At 38.9% G+C, this 26542-nt stretch overlaps 1 protein-coding gene across 8 annotated transcripts in view; it reads right to left on the bottom strand.

Moving 5' to 3' along the window:
- Nucleotides 1-7116: 7116 nt before the first annotated feature.
- The window catches only part of YAP1 (Yes1 associated transcriptional regulator), a 128476-nt gene continuing 109050 nt past the window's right edge, over nucleotides 7117-26542 (bottom strand). For all 8 annotated transcript variants that reach the window (XM_070473673.1, XM_070473677.1, XM_070473674.1 and 5 more), the window contains 3 exons: nucleotides 15029-15159; nucleotides 11533-11645; nucleotides 7117-10055 (listed from right to left, as the gene is read on the bottom strand). In XM_070473673.1, the coding sequence (XP_070329774.1) occupies nucleotides 9817-10055; nucleotides 11533-11645; nucleotides 15029-15159 (483 nt within the window). In that variant the 3' untranslated portion in view covers nucleotides 7117-9816. The remainder of the gene's footprint in view (nucleotides 10056-11532; nucleotides 11646-15028; nucleotides 15160-26542) is intronic.

Raw genomic sequence — 26542 nt, 5'->3', positions numbered from 1 at the left:
CACCATTTCTGTTGGTTAAATCATAACCCCTCAACGCTCAATTTAAATCCCACCAGTATGAGGCCTTTCTCAGCCTTCCCAGGACGACACTCTCTTGGTACACAGTGTGAACTACACTACAGCACTTAGCAGCTTTCTCTCTTATGCTTGTGAACAACTCAAGGAAGTGACCATACCAGTACTCAAGACTAGAATATGACCCGACAGCATTGTTTCTTGAATCTACGTATACATCATTCTCAAAAACGTAGCATTAGCCTTGATAACCAAGAGCACTGCGATGCTGTGGCAGTCTTTCTAGGGTTAGCTCTGTATGAAGGCACAGTCTCTCCTGCAGTGAGGCCAGGGATATATATGGAAGAGGCCCCGTGAGTATAGTTCAACTGTGTGCACAGGTTCCCCAGTTACGTGCCATGCCCTCAACTTTTACCAGTCACTTCACATAGGGTGGGATTTGGACCTAGGTTTAAGGCACTTAGGAGAGGCAGTAGTAATACCTTAAAGGACTTGGCATGATCAAGTAAGGTTCTGCTGTTTTTCAGTTGCTAAGTCATGTCTAAATCTTTGGGCTCCCACACAAAGTTCCGCAGCACCCTAGGCTTCCCATTCCTTCACCATCTCCCAGAGTTAGGTCAAATTCATGTTCATCAAGTGGGTGATGCTATCTAACCATCTCATCCTCTGTCGCTCTCTTCTCTTCCTGCCCTTAATCTTTCCCAGCATCAGGGTATTTTCCAATGAGTTGGCTCTTCACATCAGGTGGCCAAGGTACTGGAGCTTCAGCTTCATCATCAGTCCTTCCAATGCATATTCAGGGTTGATTTCCTATAGGATTGACTGGTTTGATCTCCCTGCAGGCCAAGGGTCTCTCATGAGTCTCTTCCAGCACCGCAAATCAAAAGCATCAATTCTTTTTTTTTTTTTCCATGTAATCATTTTTTTTTTTTTTATATCTTCTCCTGATTTTTTTTTCCCATTTATTTTTATTAGTTGGAGGCTAATTACTTTACATCATTGCAGTAGTTTTTGTCATACATTGAAATGAATTAGCCATGGATTTACATGTATTCCCCATCCTGGTCCCCCCTCCCACCTCCCTCTCCATCCAATCCCTCTGGGTCTTCCCAGTGCACCAGGCCTGAGCACTTGTCTCATGCACCAACCTGTGCTGTTGATCTGTTTCACCCTAGATAATATACATGTTTCGATGCTGTTCTCTTGAAACATCCCACCCTCGCCTTCTCCCAGAGTCCACAAGTCTGTTCTATACATCTGAGTCTCTATTTCTGTTTTGCATATAGGGTTATCATTACCATGTTTCTAAATTCCGTATATATCTGTTAGTATACTGTAATGGTCTTTATCTTTCTGGCTTACTTCGCTCTGTATAATGGGCTCCAGTTTCATCCATCTCATTAGAACTGATTCAAATGAATTATTTTTAATGGCTGAGTAATATTCCATGGTGTATATGTACCACAGCTTCCTTATCCATTCGTCTGCTGATGGGCATCTGGGTTGCTTCCATGTCCTGGCTATTATAAACAGTGCTGCGATGAACATTGGGGTGCACGTGTCTCTTTCAGATCTGGTTTCCTTGGTGTGTATGCCCAGAAGTGGGATTGCTGGGTCATATGGCAGTTCTATTTCCAGAAAAGCATCAATTCTTCCGTTCTCAGCATTCTTTATCTCACATCTGTACAAGCCTACTAGAAAAATCATAGCTGTGACTATACACACTTTTGTTGGCAAAGTGATGTCTTTGCTTATTAATGTGTTGTCTAGGTTTGTCACAGCTTTCCTTCCAAAGAGCAAGTGTCTTTGAATTTCATGGCTGCAGTTACTGTCCACAGAGATTTTGGAGCCCAAGAAAACAAGTCTGTCACTGCTTCTACTTTTTCCCCTTTTGTTTGCCATTAAGTGATGGGACTGGATACCATAATCTTAGTTTTTCAAATGCTAAGTTTTAAGCCAGCTTTTCACTCTCCTCTTTCACCCTCATCAGAGGCTCTTTAGTTCCTCTTCACTTTCTGCCATTTGAATGGTATCATCTGAATATCTGAGGTTATTGTTACTTCTCCTGGCAATCTTGATTCCAGCCTGTGCTTCATCCAGCCCGTCATTTTAGATGATGTACTCTCCACATGTAAGTTGAATAAACAAGGTGACAATATACAGCCTTATCATACTCCTTTCCCCATTTGGAATCAGTCAGTTGTTCCATGTTGCTTGGTACTAAATGTTCCTTCTTGACTTGCATACAAGTTTCTCAGGAGACAGGTAAGATGGTCTGGTATTCCCACCTCTTGAAGAATTTTCCAATTTGCTGTGATCCACACAGTCAAAGACTTTAGCATAGTCAATGAAGCAGATGTAGGTGTTCTTATGGAATTCCCTTGCTTTCTCTATCGTCCAATGAATGTTGGCGATTTGATCCCTAGTTCCTCTGCCTTTTCCAAATCCAGCATGTACATCTGGAAGTTCTTGGTTCACATACTACTGAAGCCTAGCTGGGAAGGATTTTGAGCATAATCTTACTTGCATGTTAAATGAGCACAACTGTCTGGTAGTTGGGACATTCTTTCACACTGCCCTTCTTTGGGACTGGAATGAAAACTGACCTCCAGTCCTGTGGCCACTGCTGAGTTTTCCAAGTAACATGTATAAACATTTTGATAATTATTATAGAATACTATTCATTGCTGTTGAAAAAAAAATCAAAGCATATTTAGATAAAAATGGGAGGGGTAGGTCACTTGGAGTGCATACCAATGAGAGCAAGCAGACTCATGTAACTATGCAAGTACCCTCAGCAGACCTACTCAAGTTTGAACGATCATTTTGAGCTATTCAATAACAATGTAAAGATGAGAAAGATCATACTCATGTTGAAAAACGTTGCTTTTAAAGAATGTCAGTAACTTACCAGTTATTCCTATATTTCATTTTGGTCCTTATAACCATTGTCAGAGATTGTGTAAATTATAATATTTTCACTTGACCCTTGATAGAAGTTTCAGTCTTCCACTCCCATAGTGATGGCACTGGGATGTAACCTTGGTGGGGAAGAATCTGCTTTTGAACTTTGCAATATTTAGCATGGTACAACACTTAAGACTGTTGGGAATGTTCAGGCCTTGGGAAATTTGCTTTAAGGATTTTGGAAAACTGATTGGGATTTGGTCAATAGTTATTTAATCAATATTAAATTCCCTGAACAACATTTCAGATTCAGCTAGGGCTTTCCGCTCCATTTTAGATCAATGATGCACCCTCAGAGGGAGTCCTGGGACTTCTCTGGCAGTCCAGCAGTTAAGACTCTGGGCTTCCAATGCCAGGGGCATGGGTGTGATCCCTGGCCAGGGAACTAAAATCCCAGGTGCCCCGTGGTCCGGCTAAAAAAATAAAGGGGGGGGATGTGTGTAGTTCTGAGCTGTTTATAACATAACCTATTTCCTGTAAGGCATCAGCCACTTTTTGACTGGACAAAACATGGGCATATGCTATTTAAGATTTAGATTGTAAGAGACAACTAAATCTCGAGCCCACTTTCTACTCTGGCCAGTCTTATTGAGGTTATTTTATAGGGCTCAAGAGATTTCTTGGTGTCTGGAGAAAATGCTTCAGCAAATGGCCTTCTTCACGTACTGAACATGTAGCTTTGCAGTGTGACTCCAAGTTACTCAGCAGCCTGATGCTTCATGAATAAGACTCTCTGTATCTTTCATAAAATCTAAGGTCCTATTTCATGGTCACCCCAGTGATTGGAATCTCATACAGCTGTGATATTCTGACCATTATTCAGGATCCTCATCATTGAGCCAAGAGATGCCTCTCTTGAACCACAGCTGTAGATAAATACAAGTTGCTATAAAGCCCAATTAAGGAGAAATGATCTTCAATTTCCTAGTCCATTTATCACTGTTGGCTTCAGCAGTTCAGGGAGATAGCACTCATGCAGCAGTGCTTTTTCCTCAGGTTCTGCCATTTAACCTACAACTTAAAGAAAATGAACTTCTCTTCTAATTGGCTACATATACCATCATCTAATCCTGGGTAAATTAAATCTACTCTACACAAAAACTTGATAGGTAGCTCACAAATACATCCTTAAATGGAACTGAGATGTGACTTCGAGAATCCTACAATGAAAATTATACCCAAAAGGTGATGTTTAACTCATAGACTACTTTATATGGACTCTGAAGTCCACATGTGAAGTCCTATGTGAAGGTCATAGGGACTACAGTCTCAAAAGATACTCGAGACATAAGGAAACATGGGTAAAATTGTGTCCTAAGCCTAAGAAATAATTTAAGTCATGCTAATAGGATACCCTTCTGATTTAGATGGTGTTTGTTTGTTTTTTGGAGAGGTTTCTTTTAGTAAGAATCAAGCACTGACCTGCATGCTATAGTCTGTGGGGTCGCAAAGAGTTGGACATGACTGAGTGACTGAATAAGACATTGTCCATTCACTGACTTTGCAATACAAACCAGTATCAACTTCACAAAGTTACAGTAACTCTAGTATTTAATAGTTCACTTAAAAAAAAAAAGAAATCCAAGTGCCAGATTAGCTATTTAGGAATTTTACAGAAATAGGCTCTTCACTCAGACATCTCCAATCAGCAACACACCGATCCAGTTTTGTCTCATTTTGTCTTCAACTTCTAACAGAGTCCTCTCAGTTTAGATGTCAAGTCACCTGATTCAGGAGTTTTGTTTGTGGTTAAAATATGACAGGTTAAAAAATTCACAGTATCTTTTAAACATTACCTTATTTTGCTAGTGCCTTGATTCTACAACTGTTTTCATTTGTGGCAGTATTACGTTTGCCAGTTTAAGGCTATGTTTATGGTTAGAAAATGATTAATTTCACTTGTATCAGAGCTTTTTGTATCCAGATGATATGACAAAAAACATTTCATGTTTGATTTGGAATAACTGCAGCACTATATGTCACAGAATTCTCATCTGATATTAACTCAGAAAATTTTTAATTGAAGAGGATTGTTAATGAAAGTTTCCAGAACTATTTAAATAGAGAAATTAAATGGCAACAGTTTAAAGCAGGATAGGGACAAGTCGCCCTGCCAGAGATAAGGTTGATTCCAGAAGCCCAGTGTGAGTGCAACCCTGAAGCCCAAGAGAGCAGTACATGGATTTACCCTAAATACCACATAAAGCCAGATTTTCGGTCTAAGTGATGGCTGCCAGGACCAGGGATGGCCCAGCTGTCATTAGAGAAGGAGAGAACATGTGATGGGGTCCTTGACACTGTTCTTCCTTTACAAAATCAGCTGACAGGATGGAAATCAGCAGACTCATTGGTCTGCTCACCACTTCCCATTACTAGTCCTTATTCTCTTTAGAGGCTGTTTTTCCCAAATCCAAATTAATATATTCCTCTGAGAATCTTACTGACTCAGACTGACTACATCAGTTACCTGAAGGCTGTACAATTCTGGTTCACAGACTCCAGAAGGACTGCAAGCCATCCAATGTAAAGCGTACCGCATCTTAAGAGTAGCTCCCTAGTAAGAGGGGCAGTGTCTACAGACACACAGTATGGTTTTGTGTTAAAATGTACAGCCAGTAGGGGTTGTGCATTTTGCAGAAGGGGAATAATCAATTTCAAGTTCCACAAAATGTTTTACTATCATAAAGAAATTATACATAATAAAACACTGTTTTCAGACTTGCCTTACCAAAACCACGTCAATAATTAAGATATTATATACACACAAAAATAAATGATTTTCAAAGACAATCAAATCTACTTCTTCAAAGTTCAGAGCCTACCACTTAAATCTGTGAGTGTTTTAATTTATAAAATAATACCTAAAAATTTTCTTAAGTATTATAGGGCTTCCCAGGTAGCGCTAGTGATAAAGAACCCACCTGCCAATGCAGGAAATAAGAATCATGGGTTTGATCTCTGGGTTGCAAAGATATCCTGAAGGAGGGCATGCAACCCACCCTAGTATTCTTGCCTGGAGATTCCCACGGACAGAGGAGCCTGGTGGGCTAGGGTCCACAGGGTTGCAAAGAGCTTGACAAGACTGAAGGGACTTAGCATAGCACATTAAGTATTCTCTTTTGGAGATATAAAACCAAAGGCTGTTTTGAAAGAAACACTATTTTCTTCTGTGCTGCTATTAACACATGTAGTAAAATCACTTAAGACTGAAGGGGATACAGTTCTGCTTACACACTTTTATCACTGAGGATGGTTTACAGGAAGAGTACAGAACATAAAGTTCAAAGAATTATATCCACACTACAAAAGTGCCAAGTACCAGACCAACCTTAAGTGTAACCTGTCTGCCAGTTAGTTACCACTATAATCACCTTTTATTACTTGCACTTGTTCTACTGGAAGACCCATTAAGAAGTCAAAGTTTTAAGTATATTAATGGTTAAAAACAACAAAGAAGAGTTTAAAGAAAGAATATATTTGAACCATATAAACAAACAAAAAGGTATTACATAAGAAAAATAATGTAACAATTTATGTAAGTACCTAACATATGAGCATGCGCTTACATCTAAAACAAAAAATAAAAAGGTAACATTGGTACTATATATATATATTTGACAAGTGTGCATTAAAGAATTCTCTAATATAAAACATTTAAAATGTGGAGAATATTTTGCCAAGACACAGAAAACAACTGTTAAGATAGGCACACCCACAATTCTTATAAAAACATGCTTATGGAAGATAAAATTGATCTGAGCATTCATTTCTCAGATGCGAAGAAGCTATAAAACTGTAAATCACTGGATATTGCCTCCCACTTTTGCACTGTTTGAGTTTCAACACTGATTAGTATAAATTATGAATTACACAATTAGTTTTATTTTAAAAATTTTAGTGTTTCTGCCAAGGTTCCATATAAAATGCATCTATTTAGTATGAATACTTAAGACAGCAACACCATTTGTATAAAAGTTAACTTTCTAATTTTTTTTTAAAGCACTATTGTTTATAAATTGGTTATTATAACAAATAGTGCTCTGGAAAATCTGAAACTACCAATCAATATGCTCCATCAACCATAAGTAGATCTAATAAGCCCTAACTAAAAAGAACACAAATGTAAAAAGCTGATAAATTTAAAGATTATAAAATTGGTTTATTGTAAAAGCAATTCAAGAATACCCAGTTAAAATCTTATTCCAATGCCACCCAATACAACCAAGAAGCAGTTAAACACTTTTACATTAGGAACAAGGACAAAAAACAAGAAAGACCACATCAAGGCTGTGATTCAAACTCAGAAAGAGAAAGGCTTAGGTCTCCTTCAGGTCAGTACAATGGGTATAATTAGGTCAAAGCACCACGTCCTTCAGGCACCATGGTGCTGCTACAACACTGAGGTATAACTGGGTAAATCCAAGTTGAGGGGGAATGAAAACTCCATATTTTTGTTTTGTGGGTGTACTTAAGTGACTGAAATTTTAGGAACAACTGCCTTTAATGACAGCAATAATAGACAAGTTTTTATTGAAGAAAAAGAAGCTTATAAAGTTCTCTATCAAGGTCCCACTAAATCTTCACAACCCCCCTCCCATTTTCCCACCCTCTCCCCTAATCTAGCTACTCTGCTGATATATAAGATGAGATCTTAATTTGTGGCTTAATGGCAAATTGTAGGCACTCCTTCTAAGTAGCTTTGATCTTCTGCATATAAAAAAAGCCAACATGCTGTATCATCCATCCATAAACTCAAATATGCGTTCCAGGCAGAATTTCATTATTCCTCTTAAAAAAAAAAATCAATACATCTATCTGCACAGTGGCCATTTCCCCCCAGACTTAATTCAAGATTTAATCTTTCTGCTGTTTTAATAGCCTTAGAGTCAATTATTATGAATGATTGGCCTATGAATCAATATATATAACATGACTGCATTTTGAGCACTGAAATTACCTAATGTAAAACTTTACTTCCAACTTTTGCAATCCTCTAAACTGAAGGGTCAAAATACTTATATTTTGTAATCAGATAAAAAACCCCACCTGTTTTCCTAAGCTGAGGCTTTTCATAACAGTTTTAGCCAGGAAAAGAGAGATTTTATGTCTTATAAACCCTTGAAAATAAGGGCTTATTCTATAAACATTGAAAGACCCTTAATCGCAGAGGTGCTAGTTGATGCCACTATAATTCACAAGCAAGTATTAACTTCATAGCTTATATTGAAGGGTTGATTCATGCTCATTTTGTTCCTTTAAAAATACTCTTTGGAAAACATTATTATTCCTGTAGACACATACTCTAGTTATATCTCTTCCAGTAAAAATAAAAGTATAATCATGATTATCTCTATTTCTTTGCTAAAATCAACTAGTAATATACATTAATCTGATCACTTTACCAGCTAACTTATGACCTTAGAGTATCCCATATACTATCCAGGGTAAATTCTCAGCATATAAAAGTAGGAGCAAGTTTTATAAGTAAAAACAATTTCGTAGGCAATATTTCAATGTAGTCTTTAATGTGTTCATTATAAAAGAGAACTAAACTACTAGATTTTACTTCCAAAACTAAGGCGAAGGTAATCTTCCAAAGTTAAAGGGGATAATAAAGCCATTTCTTGTTTACTTCTTTCAAATTCAGCAGATAATATCCACTGTGTGCCCAGAGGGCATACAGGACTCCTCGAGGCACCATCCGTAAGAACAGCCCTTTCTAGAACACTAAACCACCACCACCACTGCACACTACCCCAACCGGATTTAAACTACTTGTGAAATATAAACTACTAGTCTTGTATTCTAAATGCATACATTCATAGCTACCGTTTTAAAATAAATTGGAAAATAGGGAAAACTCAAAAAAAAAAAAAAAAAGATACATTCTGCTATCACACTATTATAGACATTATAAGTGTGTGTGTGGGTATATATAAAGAGAGCTGATTACCAAGATTTAAATAAGATGGTAAAAAAAAAAACCAGGACATGTAGATTTACCAAAGGAACTATAATAACTGTCCCAAGCTAGAAGTATAAACAGATGCACTACAACGGTAATTCGCCTAGATTCTGAGGAAAAAAGGAAGAACCCCTAAGACAATAAAAATTCCAATGAAGACAAAAAAAAAAAAAAACCCACAATAAACCCCATCAAAATCTATACTAGAGTATGTGGCAATAATTAATATATTTCTATGGAAATTATCTCAAGCCTTATAAGCTCCTAAAATAAAATCAAGGTCACTATGTGACTAATGATAGCACTAGGAGGAAAAAAAAACCACTGAAAATAAAACAGTCTTCAGCCTTGGTTTCAGCTAGCTTTTCAAATCAGTCTAAGTACTAAACATCAGATACAACATTTTTGGCTTGTTAGACCAGTAAGTCATGTTTTTCCACTGGCCAAAGGCAGCTGAAGAAAAACTGCTTGAACAAACTAAATGCTATGACATGAAGCATTTGACTTCCAAGTCTGAGTGTTCAGTTAAAATGATTGGTGAACATCTAACTGGGCAAAAGGAATGGCATCCATCATCCAAACAGGCTCACTTCCCCCAGCCCCCAAAACAAACAGTAGTTATAATAGCAAAAGAAACAAAACAGTTTTTTTGATTCCTTAGAGCCAACTATGGAAGAGGTCAGCAATATATTAACAGCAGCAATGGACAAGGAAGAGCAAAATAGTGGATGAAAGAATCCTGCTGGACGTTTGTTCATCTTTTTCTGTATTAGCCAGAAGACTGCCCCTGGCTTAACTGGAAATTTCAGGTATAGGTCTTAATCTCCTTAGATCCTTCACAGATTTAGAATTCAGTCTACCTGAGGGCTCTATAACCATGTAAGAAAGCTTTCTTTATCTAGCTTGGTGGCGGCCAAAACAGACTCCATGTCATTGAGGATGTCAGAGCTCAAAGCTTCTTGCAGGCTCGGCATCAGCTCCTCCCCTTCTATGTTCATCCCATCTCCCTCCAGGGTTCCGAGGTCCACGTTTGTCCCAGGAATGGCTTCAAGATAGTCTGGGAAACGGTTCTGCTGGGAGGGCAGGGTGCTTTGGTTGATAGTGTCACCTAGAGGGACCAGAGAGAGACACAAAGAAAACAGGTCCTTTTCGAAAAGCCGACATCATGTGAGCATAGAGGTAGGTCCACACACACAGGGAAAGAAACGCATTCCTCCTGGACTTCCTCCACTGATGCCCACAGTTTACTTTAGGCCAAACAACCCACAGACGGCAAAGTAACAACGCCAAGTTTCCTTCTGCTTCATCTGTTCAGATACTGAACAAGCCTGACCGCTTATTACTACGTGCTAAGCAGTGATGGGGGTCCTGAAAAAAAACTTATTGAAAAATTATATACAGCGAGAGAGAAAGAACAGGTATGACACAACAGCATCAGGACTTGACTCTGTGCCAGGCATGCACCACCATAATAAGATAAAATAAAAAGATGAATGGTGTGTACCTGTCTTTCTCGTAAGTACACACTATGGAACAGAATAAAATAAAAAGGCTGCATGAAACTCTATCCCACTCTTGGGAGATTCACATTCACAACAGTAAAATCACGCCTCCCAGAAGTCCTTGGAAAAGTAAGTCTTCCTAGCTTTGCTTACGGGTCTCCCAAACTTACCTGGCCAAGAACCTTTTTTTGCCCATGACGATGTTAACATTCCTGAACACTTCAATGGAATATGCTTTCAGAAAAACTAACACAATCCATTAATTGTTATAAAAGTTTAGCGAGAAGGGAGAAACTGGGGAGAGAGGAGTAAGGAAAGGTGTTGTGAATGAGATGGCATTGAGGTGACTTGTACAGATGATTTAAGATCCAGATGAGGAGAGGGTGGTGTAGATTCCCAGGGACACCGGAGCCATGGGCTGGATGCACAGCGGCACAGAAGCCCTGCCAAACGCTCCCAGAAGTGGCCAGCTAGCTGGAGAGCCGCTTCACTGCCCAGCCAGCTCGTGCCCGCTGACAGCCGCCGAGTCCAGGTTAAAATGGTAAGCCACGGGAGCAAGGGTTCTATCACCACCCCAGGGGGGCAGGTTTTCAAGCTCCTGCAACTCTTCAAACAAACGAGGTAAGGCCACCACCGAGCCTTTCCAACCTGCCAACCTGAGCCCCGGATCACCTAAGTTGGACAAATGACCGTCACAAAAAGAGGAAAGCAGACAAAGAATCACATACACAGAGAGACATATAAATCAAATGCAGAGCTCTCGCTCCAAAATTAAGAATGAATATCCACGTAACAGAGACTTCTAATATGGTCCTCAACTGCCCTGCCCATTAACTATTTTAAATTAACTCAATATTTTAAATGCTAAAATAAGTCATGTCAAATAGAGATAAGACATCCGTGACATTTAAAAAGTCGGAAGAGACTTTTACAAGATGCTACTTAAAAAGAAAGAAAACAAAGCAGAGTCAAGTAAGTCACAGGCTCTTAACATACTCTCGGCTCACCATACTTTATCAGAGCCGGCGACACAATGGCTGTGTCTGACTGAGAGCTAGCTCACCAGGAGCAGAGAGTACCAACCTGTGTCCATCTCATCAACGCTGTTCAGGAAGTCGTCGGGGGTCCGAGGGACGCTGTAGCTGCTCATACTTAGCCCGCTGTCTGTGCTCTCGTCGCGAGAGTGGTAGGTGCCACTGCGAAGAAGGAGGGTCACAGACCAACGCAACACACGTAAGAGGAGATTCAAGGTGAACACGTAAACGCTTGCTCAGTACCAACATGATTCCCGGAGGGTTAGCAAAGACTCCTGCCCTGCGGCATCTGAAACATCAGGGCCCGTGCCAAGCTCCTGCGCTATGAAGCGAAATGGACAAGTTGATCCTAATTCAGACGGGCAACCTCAGGGGGCCAAAATTTCTCCCAAGGTTTTGTGGTCATAAGGGAAAAGCAAGATACACACGGCTTTCCTGAGTGACGGGAAACTCTCGGTGTAACGCCATTTGAACTGGGGGGCTCCACACTGCTCATCTGTCTCAAGGTCTCCGTGCCCCAAGTGGCAGTGGTCACAGGCACGGGTCAAAACTCTGCTTCCAGGTGGGACTAAGACAGGCCTGCACTAGGTTCCTGCTGAATTCCTTGGCTCATGCAGAGAGCTTAAGCCAGAAAAATCAACCCTAAATAAAGAACCAGAATTTCTTTTTGGACTGGGCCAAAACAGATGAGTAACTGCTGATAAGAACAGAACTCACTAGCTTGATCTCCTTGCCTGTGTTCAGGAAAGTGGGGGGAACCCCGAACAAACACCTCAGCATGAAACAGGAGTCCCGAGAGTTCCAGCTGAAGGAACTGATTAAGAACAAAAACCAAAACAACCCTGCAAGGCACATAGCTTGAGAAAAACAGAAAAACAGAGCCAAGACAGATTTTTACTTTAGGCTGAATAAAAAGTATCACAGATTTACATACAAGTATGGTAAATATCCTCAGAACATTACCTTCATAAACAGAACACTTCCCTCACCTAGTAACATGTAGACACCAGCTGGCATCGACAGTGAAATTGGGGGTTCCACTAATTCTAGAAAATCTTACAGCAAAGTGTGAAATAAAGGCAACTGTAATTCTTAACAGTCTCTTACTGCAGTGTGAACTTAACTTTCCTCACAGCTTGGACGTTTGAAGAGCTGTTCAGTTTACACAAAAATTAAACAAAAAATAACTAAGCTTTAAAAACGAGCTTTCACAGTTGCTCAAGGTTGAGAGCTCAAGCCCCTAAACTTCTTTCCTACATTACTCAATGCACTTGCCTTGTTCCCCCTCTCTTCACACTGTATATTGCAACCACTAGTTTAATGCTTCTGTCAGATTTTGGCAAGGCTCGAAAGCCTCACACAGATCCAAGAAAACACAAATTTGCCTCTGAGACCATTTGTGCACAGTGCAGCCACTTGGGAGAAGCCCTCAGGATGTGGTTTGTTTTTATTTTGCCTGACTCGATCTGGGACAAGGGCCTGGTCCTAGTCATCACTATTCCCACTGCTCACCACGGGGCACATATCAAGACACTCAAGACTGTTACAGAACGGCTGGATTTACAGAGTTGTTCAGAGTTCTTTCCAGGCCTCAGGGGAAGCGCATGGGCATTCCTGAGGACAGGGTTCACAAGGCCACTTCCCTGACTGGGAACTGCTCCCTGCAGCCCCCGCCTCCCTTCACTGACACGCACTGAGCATCTGCTACTATGTGACAGCGGTGAGACAAGGCTGAGGAATCAGAGGTGAACAACAGCCCACAACTGATGCTTGCTGAGAGGCTCACCATTTCAGGGAAGGAGGTGAACAAATACATGTACAAGGTTCAGAGCAGAGGAGAAAACTTTCAAAGTACAGGGGAAAGGTTTAACGGAGGGGACGCCGGAGTGGGCCCTGAAACACCTGAGTAAAAGGGAGACGAGAGAATGTACCACCACCACTGAGGCAACTCCATGGCCAGTCAGGGGAACAGGCGCTTAGAGTTTAAGGAATATGCATAAATTACACACAGGCAGTGGGGGAAACCATCCAAAGTCTCTGAAAAGAAAAATGAGAGTCAGATGTGTGTTTTAGAAACTGGGGTACTACAGACAAGAGACATGGGATTCTGCCCTGAGACTAGCAACTTTGGGGATAATTCACTCTGTGTTCTTTACCAGAAAATAGAATCTTAAACTGTAGCTCAGTTTTTATCAACAGTTCTAAGAATCTGCACAAACGACTACCAGGAGGATATGCGGTCTACATCCCTTTTTTCTAGATGGTCTCATTTTATCCCTGGACCAATAAACACAGGCCTTCAACAACATGGGTACTGGGATTACACTGATCTGAAATTTCCTCTGTGGGGGGAAGAAAGGTTTGTGGCTATGACTTTTCCTAATTAACCTCAGAATTATAATCTTCTATAAATACACTCAATTATTGGCAGAACTTTAAACTGCATGTGTCAGAGAGTAAATACAAAACTTAAATACATTTTAGATGGCCTTTGAGTTGTCCTGTTTTCAATGTCATTTGTTTCCAGGACTTTTTTCATTTCTCTTTTGATTTCTTCTTAGATGGCCTTTGAAACCAAACCAGTCAATCAGGGCACCAGCACTAATCTTAAGAGACAGCAAGTTTATTGTACTAAACATTTTGGTATGACAAGGTATCTTTTTTTCTTAGGATCTGGATGTTTTCAATTCAACTTGTAAGAACTGAAAGGGTAGCATAATAATCTTCCTAAGTCAATATACCTTTTAATATTCTTAAAAGTGCACTGTCTAAAACTGATTAAAAACAAAAGCAAAGACCAGAAAGCATTTGTTCCTTATTTTAAAAACTGAAACTGAATAAATATTTGACAATCTACAAGAAAGAATTGTATTTAAGTCTTAGTTTTAAATGCCTTTCTAGGCAAAGAAGATGATCTGTCTCAGCTTGCAGTTTTCAACACAGCACTATATATAATAACATCTTTGCAATATGCCTGAAATCCAAATTTCTGGTAATTCACTAAAAATCATCCTTAACTGTGCTATTTTTGAATACTCTTTATGTTAACACATTATTTGAAAAAGACACAACCTTACTTTTTATCTCTTTGACCTATAGCCCTTAAGAATATGAGGCCTTACAGTGCTCCTGTAGTGAAACTTCTTAGGTTGAACACTTACGTGGAAAATTCCTTCCAAAGATCCTTATAATGCTGCCCTAAGCAGGTTTAAGATGCTTTTTTTCCTTTCTGCTTTCATAGAAAGGCATTCACATGTTCCTTCACGATTCTGCAAGTAACTGTTAGTCAACAGCACAGGCACAAGCAAACACGTGACTCTTGAGTAAGTATCCCCTCTACAAGTCTGAACAGCTCACTTCCTCTCACAGCAGCCAGCGTCTAATCCTCAAGCTTTATCGTCCGAGCCGTTTATGGAGAGATTCATTTACAGCCGTGGTTCTTGGCCCACACGGATGTTCAAATAGCTTATTATATAGAAGCACTAAGGAGAACACCGTAAGCTGGGATTTTTTTCAGGTGTTGGCCAGCAGCAACTCTTACCAACCTGTTAAGAAAGGGATCTGAGCTATTGGTCGTCATGGTTCTCAATTCCTGAGACATCCCAGGAGAAGATACTGGATTTTGAGTCCCACCATCCTGCTCCAGTGTTGGTAACTGGCTACGGAGAGCTAATTCCTAAAAAAAAAAATTAAAAAAAAAAAAAATCAACACAAACAGAATCAATCTACTAATTAACAAATTTATCATTAAAGTAATAACCCTGTGCATATAAAGCTTAAGTATTAACATCTAAAAGTTACTGAGTTGACCAGTCAGAAGGACCAAGGTTCTTCTCTCCATTTCAAGTCACTGAACATTAAATTATATCAACTGAAAGTTTATCTAGGCTTATTAATCCCCCAACAAATACTTAGTTTTCTCTTGTTATTTTCTTTATTCTGGCAGACATGCCTAAATCCCTCCTTTAGAGTAGGGTGGCAAATCTGACCAACCCTCTTATGGTTTTATGTATTTGGCACCAGTAATAAAAATAAGGTCAAAAGAACAAAACTTGGTGATTTCCCAAGACACCACACACCTCATTGCCTTTCTGCACTGTTTGGTATCAACTGACTCAATCTGACTTCAGGTTTTTCAGCCTTGAACTACTGATATCTTCAGGGGTATCCAACAGTTTCTCAGCAGGATACCACCTGGAAACTGAGCAAAAGCTTTGGCCCTTACTACTGATTGTTTCAGAACACCTGTCCCAACATGCTTTCAAACATTCTAGGTCTCAGCTTTTTATCTGCCCAGGGCTTCAGGCGAGTTCACTTCACTCTGGCCAACTTCTACAGCTTCATTACCAGCTTGTCCTTTCCTCACCGTTTCGTCCATTCACTGTACCCTTTCCTGAGGATTTCCACTGTGCCTCTGAAGCTCTCATCAACATCTTCTCCTTGACAGTTTTGGTCTGCCTTGAAACATGGCTTTCTATCACAAAGGACCCTACCGCACTTCTTGCAAGTGGGCTGGCCTACTCACAGAGGCACACACCACCTACAAGACCCTTACTCCCAGAGCACCACAGGGTCCAGAGGCTGTGGAGATTTTCTCTGAGCTCTGCACCAACATTTCTACACTTTGCAACAACCACTTTTTACTCAGGTTTCTGCCTTCTAGATAAACCATCCTTTAAATGGTTTCTTAGCCAGAAAGTCATGATGGAATGCAGAGGGTCTATGAACTTCGATGGAGAGAAAAGTTACATCTTTATTTTCATTAAACTGTAACTGAAAGTTAGCATTTTCTTCAATTATGTTAGGCAACGAACAGTAGTATTTACTATACCTCCGATTTTTCATCAGTAGAAAACATTTTCATAGCATACTCCAGTTGTTAAGTTTCTTAAAAATGTTCATTACTATTCCAATATTAGTCATAAGACATGCCACAATATCTTATTACTTATACATTATGCAGATGATTTATTCAGCATGAGAGCTCTCTAAATTTCTGGATTCCAATGATCTTTATCCCCACATACCTCAAAATCATCCACTTGTACAGCCAAGACCTTGCTATTCAAAACCAAACCTGCCTGTCACGTTTGGGACAATGACCAGTGTTTCACTTCATTGAAACTGCACTTTACCACTTGAGAACTGTCAACACCCATGAACAAGATCTATACAGTAATCTAAAGTTGAAATCCTTGGATCTCTACATCGCAACAATACCGTTCACTACTGTATTTCAATCAGCAGTGCCCCCGTCACATCCTAAACTGGTGTAGAAAGCTCCTTCCCAGAAATCTTATACATACTCATCCTGCTTTCTGGGACCATATATTTTCTTTCCACCCAGTAAGAGGTAGAACTCTTGCTATTCCAGTTTACTGGTTCTTTTTCCCTACAAGCTTGAACTCGGGCCTGATCATTTTATTTATTCCTTAAAAAACTTTTAATTTATTTATTCCTGGCTGGGTCTTCCCTGTCGTGTGTGGGCTTTCTCTAGCTGCGCAGCGTGAGGGCTCCTCCTGGCTGCGGTGGCCCCTCCTGCCGCAGAGCGCAGCTCGAGCGTGCAGGCGTCGGCAGCTGGCGCACCGGGCCCGGCCACCCTGAGACTTCCTCCCAAGTCAGGGGTCGAGAATCTGTGCTCCCTGAACTGGCAGGTGGACCCCCAACCACTGAACCACCAGGGAAGCCCTGAGCGGATCATTGTAAATACACACGCGTAACTTTAAGACTCCCGATGTACACACACATTTTGTTTCACCACAGCAAATTCCAACAATGAATCAATACTTAAAATATGCCTGTGTCATTTCTATACTGAGACTGCTAAGAAATGCTAAGAGAAAAACCATACAGCTATCCAGATTATCATAATTTAATTCTCTGGTCTTGGCTAGGCCTCTAGTACCACTTAACCGTTTTTTTGTGTTTTTTGGGGGGTGGTGGTTCTTGGTTATTTTTTCTCCCATTCTTATGATTACTACTCCAAATCTGGCACACTCACTTAAGCCCCCGGTCACTCACGTGCTCTTGCTTTTTCTAGCTCCCCCCATTTAGATCAGGACACTAGTGGTCAATAGCTTACAATCTATGCTTTTCCAGGTCCCCCTGTCACCCTGGGCTGCGCCCACAAAGCCATCTTCATTCATACTTACTTTACAACTTTTCTTCCAGGCTCAAAAAATGGACTCCCTACCGCCACCTCACACTCCTAGTAGCTTCTGGGGACCTCATTTACTTGTGTTCTCTGTATCTTCTATCTCTGACATCAACCACGGCCCACTTTCATCTTACAAGGTGACAAGTGACTTTCAAACAAACACAGTTTCCACTCCCCACAGACTGTGGGTCTGAAACAGGGCATGTTTTCCTCTGGTAACATGTCTTTCATGTGCTCTTCTCTTGACTGAAAACAACAACAAAAAAACACTTTTCTTATTAAGATCCAGGTACCTTCTCTAGATAATTCTCCAGAATGACCCCATCTCCATCTTTAGATTGAATTAGACACATGGAAATTACGTCTTTAACACCATGTTCAGTTCAGTTCAGTCACTCAGTCGTGTCTGACTCTTTGTGACCCCATGAATCGCAGCACGCCAGACCTCCTTGTCCATCACCAACTCCCGGAGCTTACTCAAACGCATGTCCATCGAGTCGGTGATGCCATCCAACCATCTCATCCTCTGTGGTCCCCTTCTCTTCCCGCCTTCAATCATTCCCAGCATCAAGGTCTTTTCTAGTGAGTCAGTTCTTTGTTTCAGGTGACCAAAGTACTGGAGCTTCAGCATCACTCCTTCCAATGAATATTCTGGATTGATTTCCTTTAGGACTGACTGGTTTGCTCACTTGCAAATCCATGGACTGCAGCACTCCAGGCTTCCCTGTCCATCACCAACTCCTGGAGTTTGCTCAAACACATATCCATCAAGTCAGTGATGAAATCCAACTGTCCAAGGGACTCTCAAGAGTCTTCTCCAACACCACAGTTCAAAACCATCAATTCTTCGGCATTCAGCTTTCTTTATGGTCCAACTCTCACGTCCACACATAACTACTAGAAAAATCATAGTTTTGACTAGATGGGCTTTTGGTGATAAGTAATGTCTCTGCTTTTTAATGTGCTGTCCAAGTTTGTCATAGCTTTTCTTCCAAGGAGCAAGCATCTTTTAATTTCATGGCTACAATCACCATCTGCAGTGATTTTGGAGCCCAAGAAGATAAAATCTGTCACAGCTTCCCCATCTATTTTCCACGAAGTGATGGGACCAGATGCCCTTATCTTAGTTTTTTGAATGTTGAGTTTTAAGCCAACTTTTCCACTCTTCTCTTTCACCCTCATCAAGAAGCTCTTTAGGTCCTCTTCACTTTCTCCCATAAGGGTGGTGTCACCTGCATATCTGAGGTTATTGCTATTTCTCCCGGCAATCTTTATTCAAGTTCATGTTTCATCCAGCCCAGTGTTTCTCATGACATACTCTACATGTTAAATAAGTAGGGTGACAATATTCAGCCTTGATGTACTACTTTCCCAATTTGGAACCAGTCTGTTGTTCCATGTCCATTTGTAAATGTTGTTTCTTGACTTGCATACAGGTTTCTCAGGAGGCAGGTAAAGTGTCTGCTATACCCATCTCTAAGAATTTTCCACAGTTTGTTGTGATCCACACAAAGGCTTTAGTGTAGTCAATAAAACAGAAATGTTTTTCTGAAATTCTCTTGCTTTTTCTATGATCCAATGGATGTTGGCAATTTGATCTCTGGTTCCTCTACCTTTTCTAAATCTAGTTTGAACATCTGAAAGTTCTCGGTTCACATTCTGTTGAAGCCTGGCTTGGAGAATTTTGAGCATTACTCCGCTAGTGTTTAAGATGAGTTTAATTGCGTGCTACTTTGAACATTCTTTGGCATTGCCTTTCTTTGGGATTGGAATGAAAACTGACCTTTTCCAGTCCTGTGGCCACTGCTGAGTTTTACAAATTTGTTGCCACACTTATTGCAGCACTTTCACAGCATCATCTTTTAGAATTTGAAATAGCTCAGCTGGAATTCCATCACCTCCACTAGGTTTGTTCATGGTGATGCTTCCTAAGGCCCACTTGACTTCACATTCCAGGCTCTAGGTGAGTGATCACCCCATTGTGGTTATCTGGATTAGTAAGATCTTTTTTGTGCAGTTCTTCTGTGTATTCTTGGCTTCTGTTAGGTCCATACCATTTCTATCCTTTATTGTGGTCATCTTGGAATGAAATGTTCCATTGGTATCTCTAATTTTCTTGAAGAGATCTCTAGTCTTTCCCATTCTATTGTTTTCCTCTATTTCTTTGCATTGATGAATGCAAAGTTCAGTTCAGTTCAGTTGTTCAGTCGTGTCCGACTCTTTGCGACCCCATAGATTGAAGCATGCCAGGCTTCCCTGTTCATCATCAGCTCCTGGAGCTTGCCCAAACTCATGTCCATTGAGTCGGTGATGCTATCCAACCATCTCATCCTCTGTGGTCCCCTTCTCCTCACATCTTCAGTCTTTCCCAGCATCAGGTGGCCAAAATATTGGAGTTGAAGCTTCAGCATCGGTCCTTCCAATGAATATTCAGGACTGATTTCCTTTAGGATGGACTGGTTGGATCTCCTTGCAGTCCAAGGGACTCTCAAGAGTCTTCACCAACACCACAGTTCAAAAGCATCAATTCTTTAGCACTCAGCTTTCTTTATAGTCCAACTCCCACATCCATACATGACTACTGGAAAAAACACAGCTTTGACTAGATGGACCTTTGTTGGCAAAAGTGATGTTTGCTTTTTAATATGCTGTCTAGGTGAGTCATAGCTTTTCTTCCAAGGAGCAAGCATCTTTTAATTTCATGGTTGCAGTCACCATCTGCAGTGAATTTGGAGCCCCCCAAAATAAAGTCTCTCACTGTTTCCATTAAGGCTTCCTCTCTCCTAGCTATTCTTTGGAACTCTGCAGTCAGGTAGATATACCTTTGCTTTGCTCCTTTTTCCCTTTGCTTCTCTTCTCACCCTGAGCGTATCTATGTAATATGATCTCAGCACTTATCACATGATATTGTAATCATTCCTTCATTATTTCTTCTCTGTCCCCTAAGGGTACAAAGTGAATAAATTAATGGCTGCTTTGGAGCACAAAAGAGCTCCTAAACACTTTGAAGAATTTACATTGCTAATAAAATATGAAGATGTTAAAAGCAATAAAGTTTAAAATGAGTAAAATTACAGGCTCCAGATGAGATCAATGCCTCAGGAAGAGGCATCCTTTTGTTTTCTGTGTACCTAGTTTTGAACTCCTTGCAACATGAAGCAAATAGATCGTTACTGAAACAACTTAATAAACTGGCTATACTTTTCATATTGTCCTTCATAGCTTTTTGTCTTACCCTTTTTAATCACTTCTATTTTTTAAGGTTTTATGAAGCTAAAGCTAATTGCCATGTGCAAAACCTCCACGTTCTCATTCTGCCACATTGCTTGTTTGAAGCTGTCAGATTTTTACTTCTTGCTGCCTTTCACAACTGAATTTCTACTGTCAGCAGACACTGAAAACCAACTATCCACATTTACAAAGAAAGGTAATTTAGAGGTGTGAATAAGAAGGCTGATCTTTCTTATAAGTTGCCTAAGATATCCAATCTCCTGAAAGGCTATGGAAATATATACTTCTCATCAAACTTATTTATGAGTCAAGACTAAGAGCAACTAACCTAGGGATTCATCTAAACTGAACTTGAAAGGAACAAGGGGAAAAAAATGCCACTTTATTTACTGGGAGTGGTGGCAGGATGGTGTTAGCATTAATGGTAGGGAATACAGTATGAAAACAAACGTAATGTGGTACGGCCAATGATACAAAAATAAATACATAGATTATAGAACCCATACACACCAAGTATGAATATTCAGCTGTGGTCTGAAAGTTCTAGTTATAGGGAAAATAAACAAAACCCCAAAACCAACCAACCAGGGTTGATCTAGAAGTAATTTTTGGTTTTACTGAGGTATAATCGATATAGTTTACATATATGTTACCCAAAAATGGGTATATTTTTACATAGCTCAGTATTTGCTAAAGATAAAATGACTTCAAGTAACTAAAGTTGACTTGGTAGCTCCCTCCCCAAAGCACTAATTCTTTTGTTAACATTTTCATTTGCTGTGGACATAATTTATTTCACGGACTTCAATAAGGAAGATGAAACATTTTTGTTGATATTTTAAAGAAACTGTCAAGAATTGGGGGGGAAAACCACATGTACTCAGGTAGGAAAACAGGCCAACTTCTCCCCCACTTCTTATATATAATATATATGAAGTTTGGAGTTCACGTGAATATGAAAACAGTAGGGTCCACTTCCACATAAACACACACACACATCCACATAGAGATGGAAAATCACAGAAGTGTCCGACTCTGCTTTGCCTTGTCAGGTTCTAAAGGAGTGTGAATGTGGAGTCAGGTTAACTGAGAGAGTTCCTCCCTAAAGCTGTTCTGTTGCCAGTGAGGAACAATTAGATCATGGGTTTTCACTGTGAGTAAGCTTTATAATTCCTTGCATTCTTAGTCAAGGACTGCAAATGTGAAAGTGAACACACTGCATACAATTAATAACTTTACAGTAAACTATTAAAAATGTTTCAGAGTGTACAGAATTTTTGCTAGTGACTTTGTGAGCTTAGTTGCTCAGTTGTGTCCAACTCTTTGTGACCCCCTGGACTGTATCCCACCGGGCTTCTCTGTCCATGGAATTCTCCAGGCAAGAGTACTGGAGCGGGCTGCCATTCCCTTCTTCAGGGGATCTTCCCGATCCAGGGATCGAACCAGGGTCTCCTGTATTGTAGGCAGATTCTTAACCATCTGAGCCACCAGGAAAGCCCAGGCCCTTTATAGAAAAATAATTACTTTAATATGGATAACTATGAAATGAAGTTACATAATCTCAATTTTTTAATCAAAAATATTTCATATAAACTCTCTTCATAATATCCATCTTAAAATAATGCCCGTATATATCTACATATACCTATGTAGAATACACCCATTCCATTGCAATTAAAACATTTTGGATGAATATGAACATTATTTTGTAATTGAGTAAATGTGGCGTAGCTGTTTTAAAAATTAGCCTTAGGACATATTTGGATTGTCTACAAAAACTGATTTCAGTTGAAACATCTCATGTTGAAAGTTATGTCTATCTCTAAAGAAGCTTTTTATCCCAAACAAACATCTAAAATTAGAATACTGAGCTAAAAATACAAGTTCGTCTCTTTTCCCAAAGGTAGTCAGAATAAATAGTATGACAGACTTTCAAAAATGGAGAACTAAGCAAGTTATAGGAAATTCAGCCAAAATTTATCATGCTTCTGTATTTCAAAGGTCAAACAATTCTTTTAGAGTATTTGACTTTTTCTAAAGGAAGCAAGTATTTTTAGCTCATTTTCTTCTGTAATAATACAAAAATGTGGTGACTTTTCCCACTGAGCCTGTAAATCTTAGCTAATCTGGTATGCGTGTGGAGCCAGGGCTATCCGCCCTGTAAGTAAAACTCATGGACCCAGTTTGGTCTGGAGGGAAGTTTGCAGGATGGTTTATAAAGGAAAACGGGATTTGCCTGGTTCATATAGTGGACTTTTATGGACTCAAAATCTAGACATGAGCCATTGGTCCTTTTTAAATTTCCCTTCTCTAAGTGGCAGTACCATTTCTCATAGGATAAAAAAGATACTTTAAAATATTAAGTATTTTGGCCCCATAAAAAATTGATGCTTTGGTTCACACTATTTAGAAAAATAAGGAGAAAGGCAGTAGAAGAAGTCAGTAGTCCGGAAACAGTTTGAACACTGCTAGATTATTAAATTCTTAAGAGTACCCTACCAAAATGGAGGCATATGCCTACACAAAATCAAAATTTAGAAACCAGTCAAATATCTATCAATAGGTGAACAGATAAACAACTGTAGCATATCCATACAGTGGAATACTAGGTAGCAATAAAAGGAAGTGAACTATAGATATAATATGAGTGAATCTCAAAATGCTAAGGTGAAAAAGTTATGATCTCATTCATAGAAAATCCTATAAAATTAATGTCAACTTTACTTTCTTAAAGCAATTTTTTTCTTCAGCCAATACAATTTATGTCTCATTTCTGGATAATACATGGCACACAAATGAGTTTCCCCTTCTTGAACCCAATCAATTTATTTAAAGTAGGTTAGTTTAGTGAACTAGAAACCCAAATTTAGAAATGGAGAAAAACTCTAAAAATACATATCTTTTAAACAGTTTGTCTTAGTAATAGCAGTCTATGTCAACAGAAGGAAAAAAAGCCATTTCCTCCAACCATTCAAGATAGGTTCTTGTCATACCCCATTTTACAACACAGTTTTAAACCACCATAAAATATTTAATTATGTCAAAAGTTATTAAAACATTTAACCAATGTTGAGAATGCTTTTTGGATTTTTTAAAAAATATTTGTGGCATTTACTGAAGTTACCTTCAACTTCAGAACAACCCTTTTGACTAAAAAATGTGTATATATGGATTTGGGAATAGTTATGACTACTGTATGATAATCTTAAATTCTTAAAAGTGATAATCAAAATAGATTTGCAGTTTTATGTTCCCATAGCATGATCCCGAGATTCAACACTCTGACAGATCTCTTTTGTAATTTATGCTACTTAATTGTGGTCTCAAAGTAATAAAGTTATTATAACATTGTTCAAATTACCATGACCTTAATGAATAAAACAAACGAGATACTCTATTAGAGTACGTAGGGCGTGAGGTTGAATCTCATCCCTTCTTATACAGTTTTCAATATGCCCATTAAAAATAAAATATTCATGGGAAAATACCAAAATGAATCTATGATTTACTCAATATTAGGAATTCAAAAAGGAGAGATAATCTTAGCTTTTCTAGTATCTGCTAACATAAAAGAGAGTCTGGAGGGAAAGAAAGCAAAAGATTTGCTATTATTAAATTCAGAAAAAAAAGTTGTGGTGATTATTTTCACATGGCTCTGAAAAGAGGTATCATTTTGCTCTATTTGACTAAAACTATGGACATCTGAATTTCTTCACCATTTTGGGCTAAGAGTGTAGTACAATATGTTCAATATTAATACTACAATATTAATTTTTATTTATTTAAATTATTTTTAAATTAATTTTTCAATCCCTCAAAACCAGTAACTGACCCTGGTGTATATTACTATATACATGGAATGGCAACTACACAATATTCACTAGTTGCAAAATATTTTTTGCAATATAAATAATTTCTATGAAGCTATAATTTCTATTAAGAGTAAAGCAATTACTTGCTCAAAAATAAAGTTAAGATATCTATGCACAGCAGTCTTGTTTCTATTTTCTGGGTTTTTCAAGAATTCTGATGAGGGCTCTTGGGGATGTGTTTTGACCTAGGCCTGATGAAAGAAATGGAGAATCTTAATTAGTAAAAGGGAAGAGGAAAAGACAGGTACTCCTAACGAGGAAAAGGATTCCTCATGAGTGGGATCATGGCAACAAGGCAGGGGTGTGCACTTGGCTGAAGGAAGGTAACTGGCTTAACCAGAATTGAGAGAAAGAAAGAAGACTACTGACCACAGACCATAAACGAGCCAGGCTGCAGAGTTTAGGCCTGACCTCACAGGTACTAAGGGAACCACAGGCAGTAGGAACCACATTCTTAAGCGTAAGACAGGTAAAAACATTCACACTCAGGCGGGGGAACCATCTTTTCTCCAAGTTGAACATCACATGCATGCTCAATCTCACAGAGCAAAGACAATGCTTAGTTTCAAAGTCTTCTTTGGTTTTTTCCTGAGACTAGAAACTGCTTTAGAAACATAAAAATAGCTAAGCTAATCTGAATGAAATTAAACAATTTAAAGCTTTGTAAGGACAAGTTTTTCCAAAATTCTGCCAACAAACCCTAACAAAGGGAATAATTTCCATTTTTAACTAAGAAGACATACTAATGCCTTTAAAGTTGTCTTAATTTTTCAGAATTTTGCATTACCCTCACCCATAGCTTACATGACCAGAGAATTCTACAGTACAGACATGTTTTGTTAATCCTACGCAGAAGTACTTAGTAATTTGTAAACATTTTGAAGTCTGATACTTTCCCAAAGTCCGTAGCAAATGAGTTATATAATTATAAAATAATGTCACTGATTTCATTTTGCTTGTTAACTCATCTGTACTAATTTCTATTAGAAAAGTAAAAACAAATAAAAACAAAGATATCTGACAACTTTGAACAAAAGTGTCTGGCATTCAAGTATTGAATGGATCCATCGCTTTTTCTTCATTATTCCTTTGTACAGTCTGTTCTTTGAGACTGGAAAGTTTCTTCTTGCTTTCTTGATTATCTTGGTAACCTTATTTAAAGGAATCTTCACTTAAGACTGTTCTTTGTGAAAATTTTCCTGACATCTACATTAAGATAATCTAGAAAATAAGTAGGATGAGAAAAACACAAATACTTGCTTGATACAAATACCACCAGTTTCTATGTATTTGAGCAATTCCAAATTTAGCCCTATATTGGAATTTCATACATTTTCCCAATTGTGTCAGGTAAATACACTGACAACTGAAACTTATACAACAAGCTAATAATATTTTATTCTCCACATACACGAAGCTAATTTAAAAATTAAAATTTTTTATAAAACCTATCTCTTTCAGGTTTCCAGCTCTGGCTTAGACAAATCTAAGGGATCAACACTGTAATCTTAATACCATAAAAATTTATTGATAATAGAATTTTAATTTATAAGCTTTAACTTTTATAAAGCTTTACTACTACAAGAAGTATCTAAAAACTCCTGATAATTTTAATGAGAGCAACTATTTACACTTATACTGATGTATGAAATAAAGACCTGAAGGCAGTTCATGTATTTATCAGATTTAAAGTTTAGGATCTTAATAGGAAAAAATAAACAGGAGACAATTTCAAAACACTTTAACACGGAGAACTTTTTGCTTGATCCCAAATCTCATTTGAATTAATTTCTGCTCCT

This window comes from Odocoileus virginianus, chromosome 10 (genome assembly GCF_023699985.2).
Source record: "Odocoileus virginianus isolate 20LAN1187 ecotype Illinois chromosome 10, Ovbor_1.2, whole genome shotgun sequence".
NCBI lineage: Eukaryota > Metazoa > Chordata > Mammalia > Artiodactyla > Cervidae > Odocoileus > Odocoileus virginianus.
This window is presented reverse-complemented; position numbering and strand designations above follow the sequence as displayed.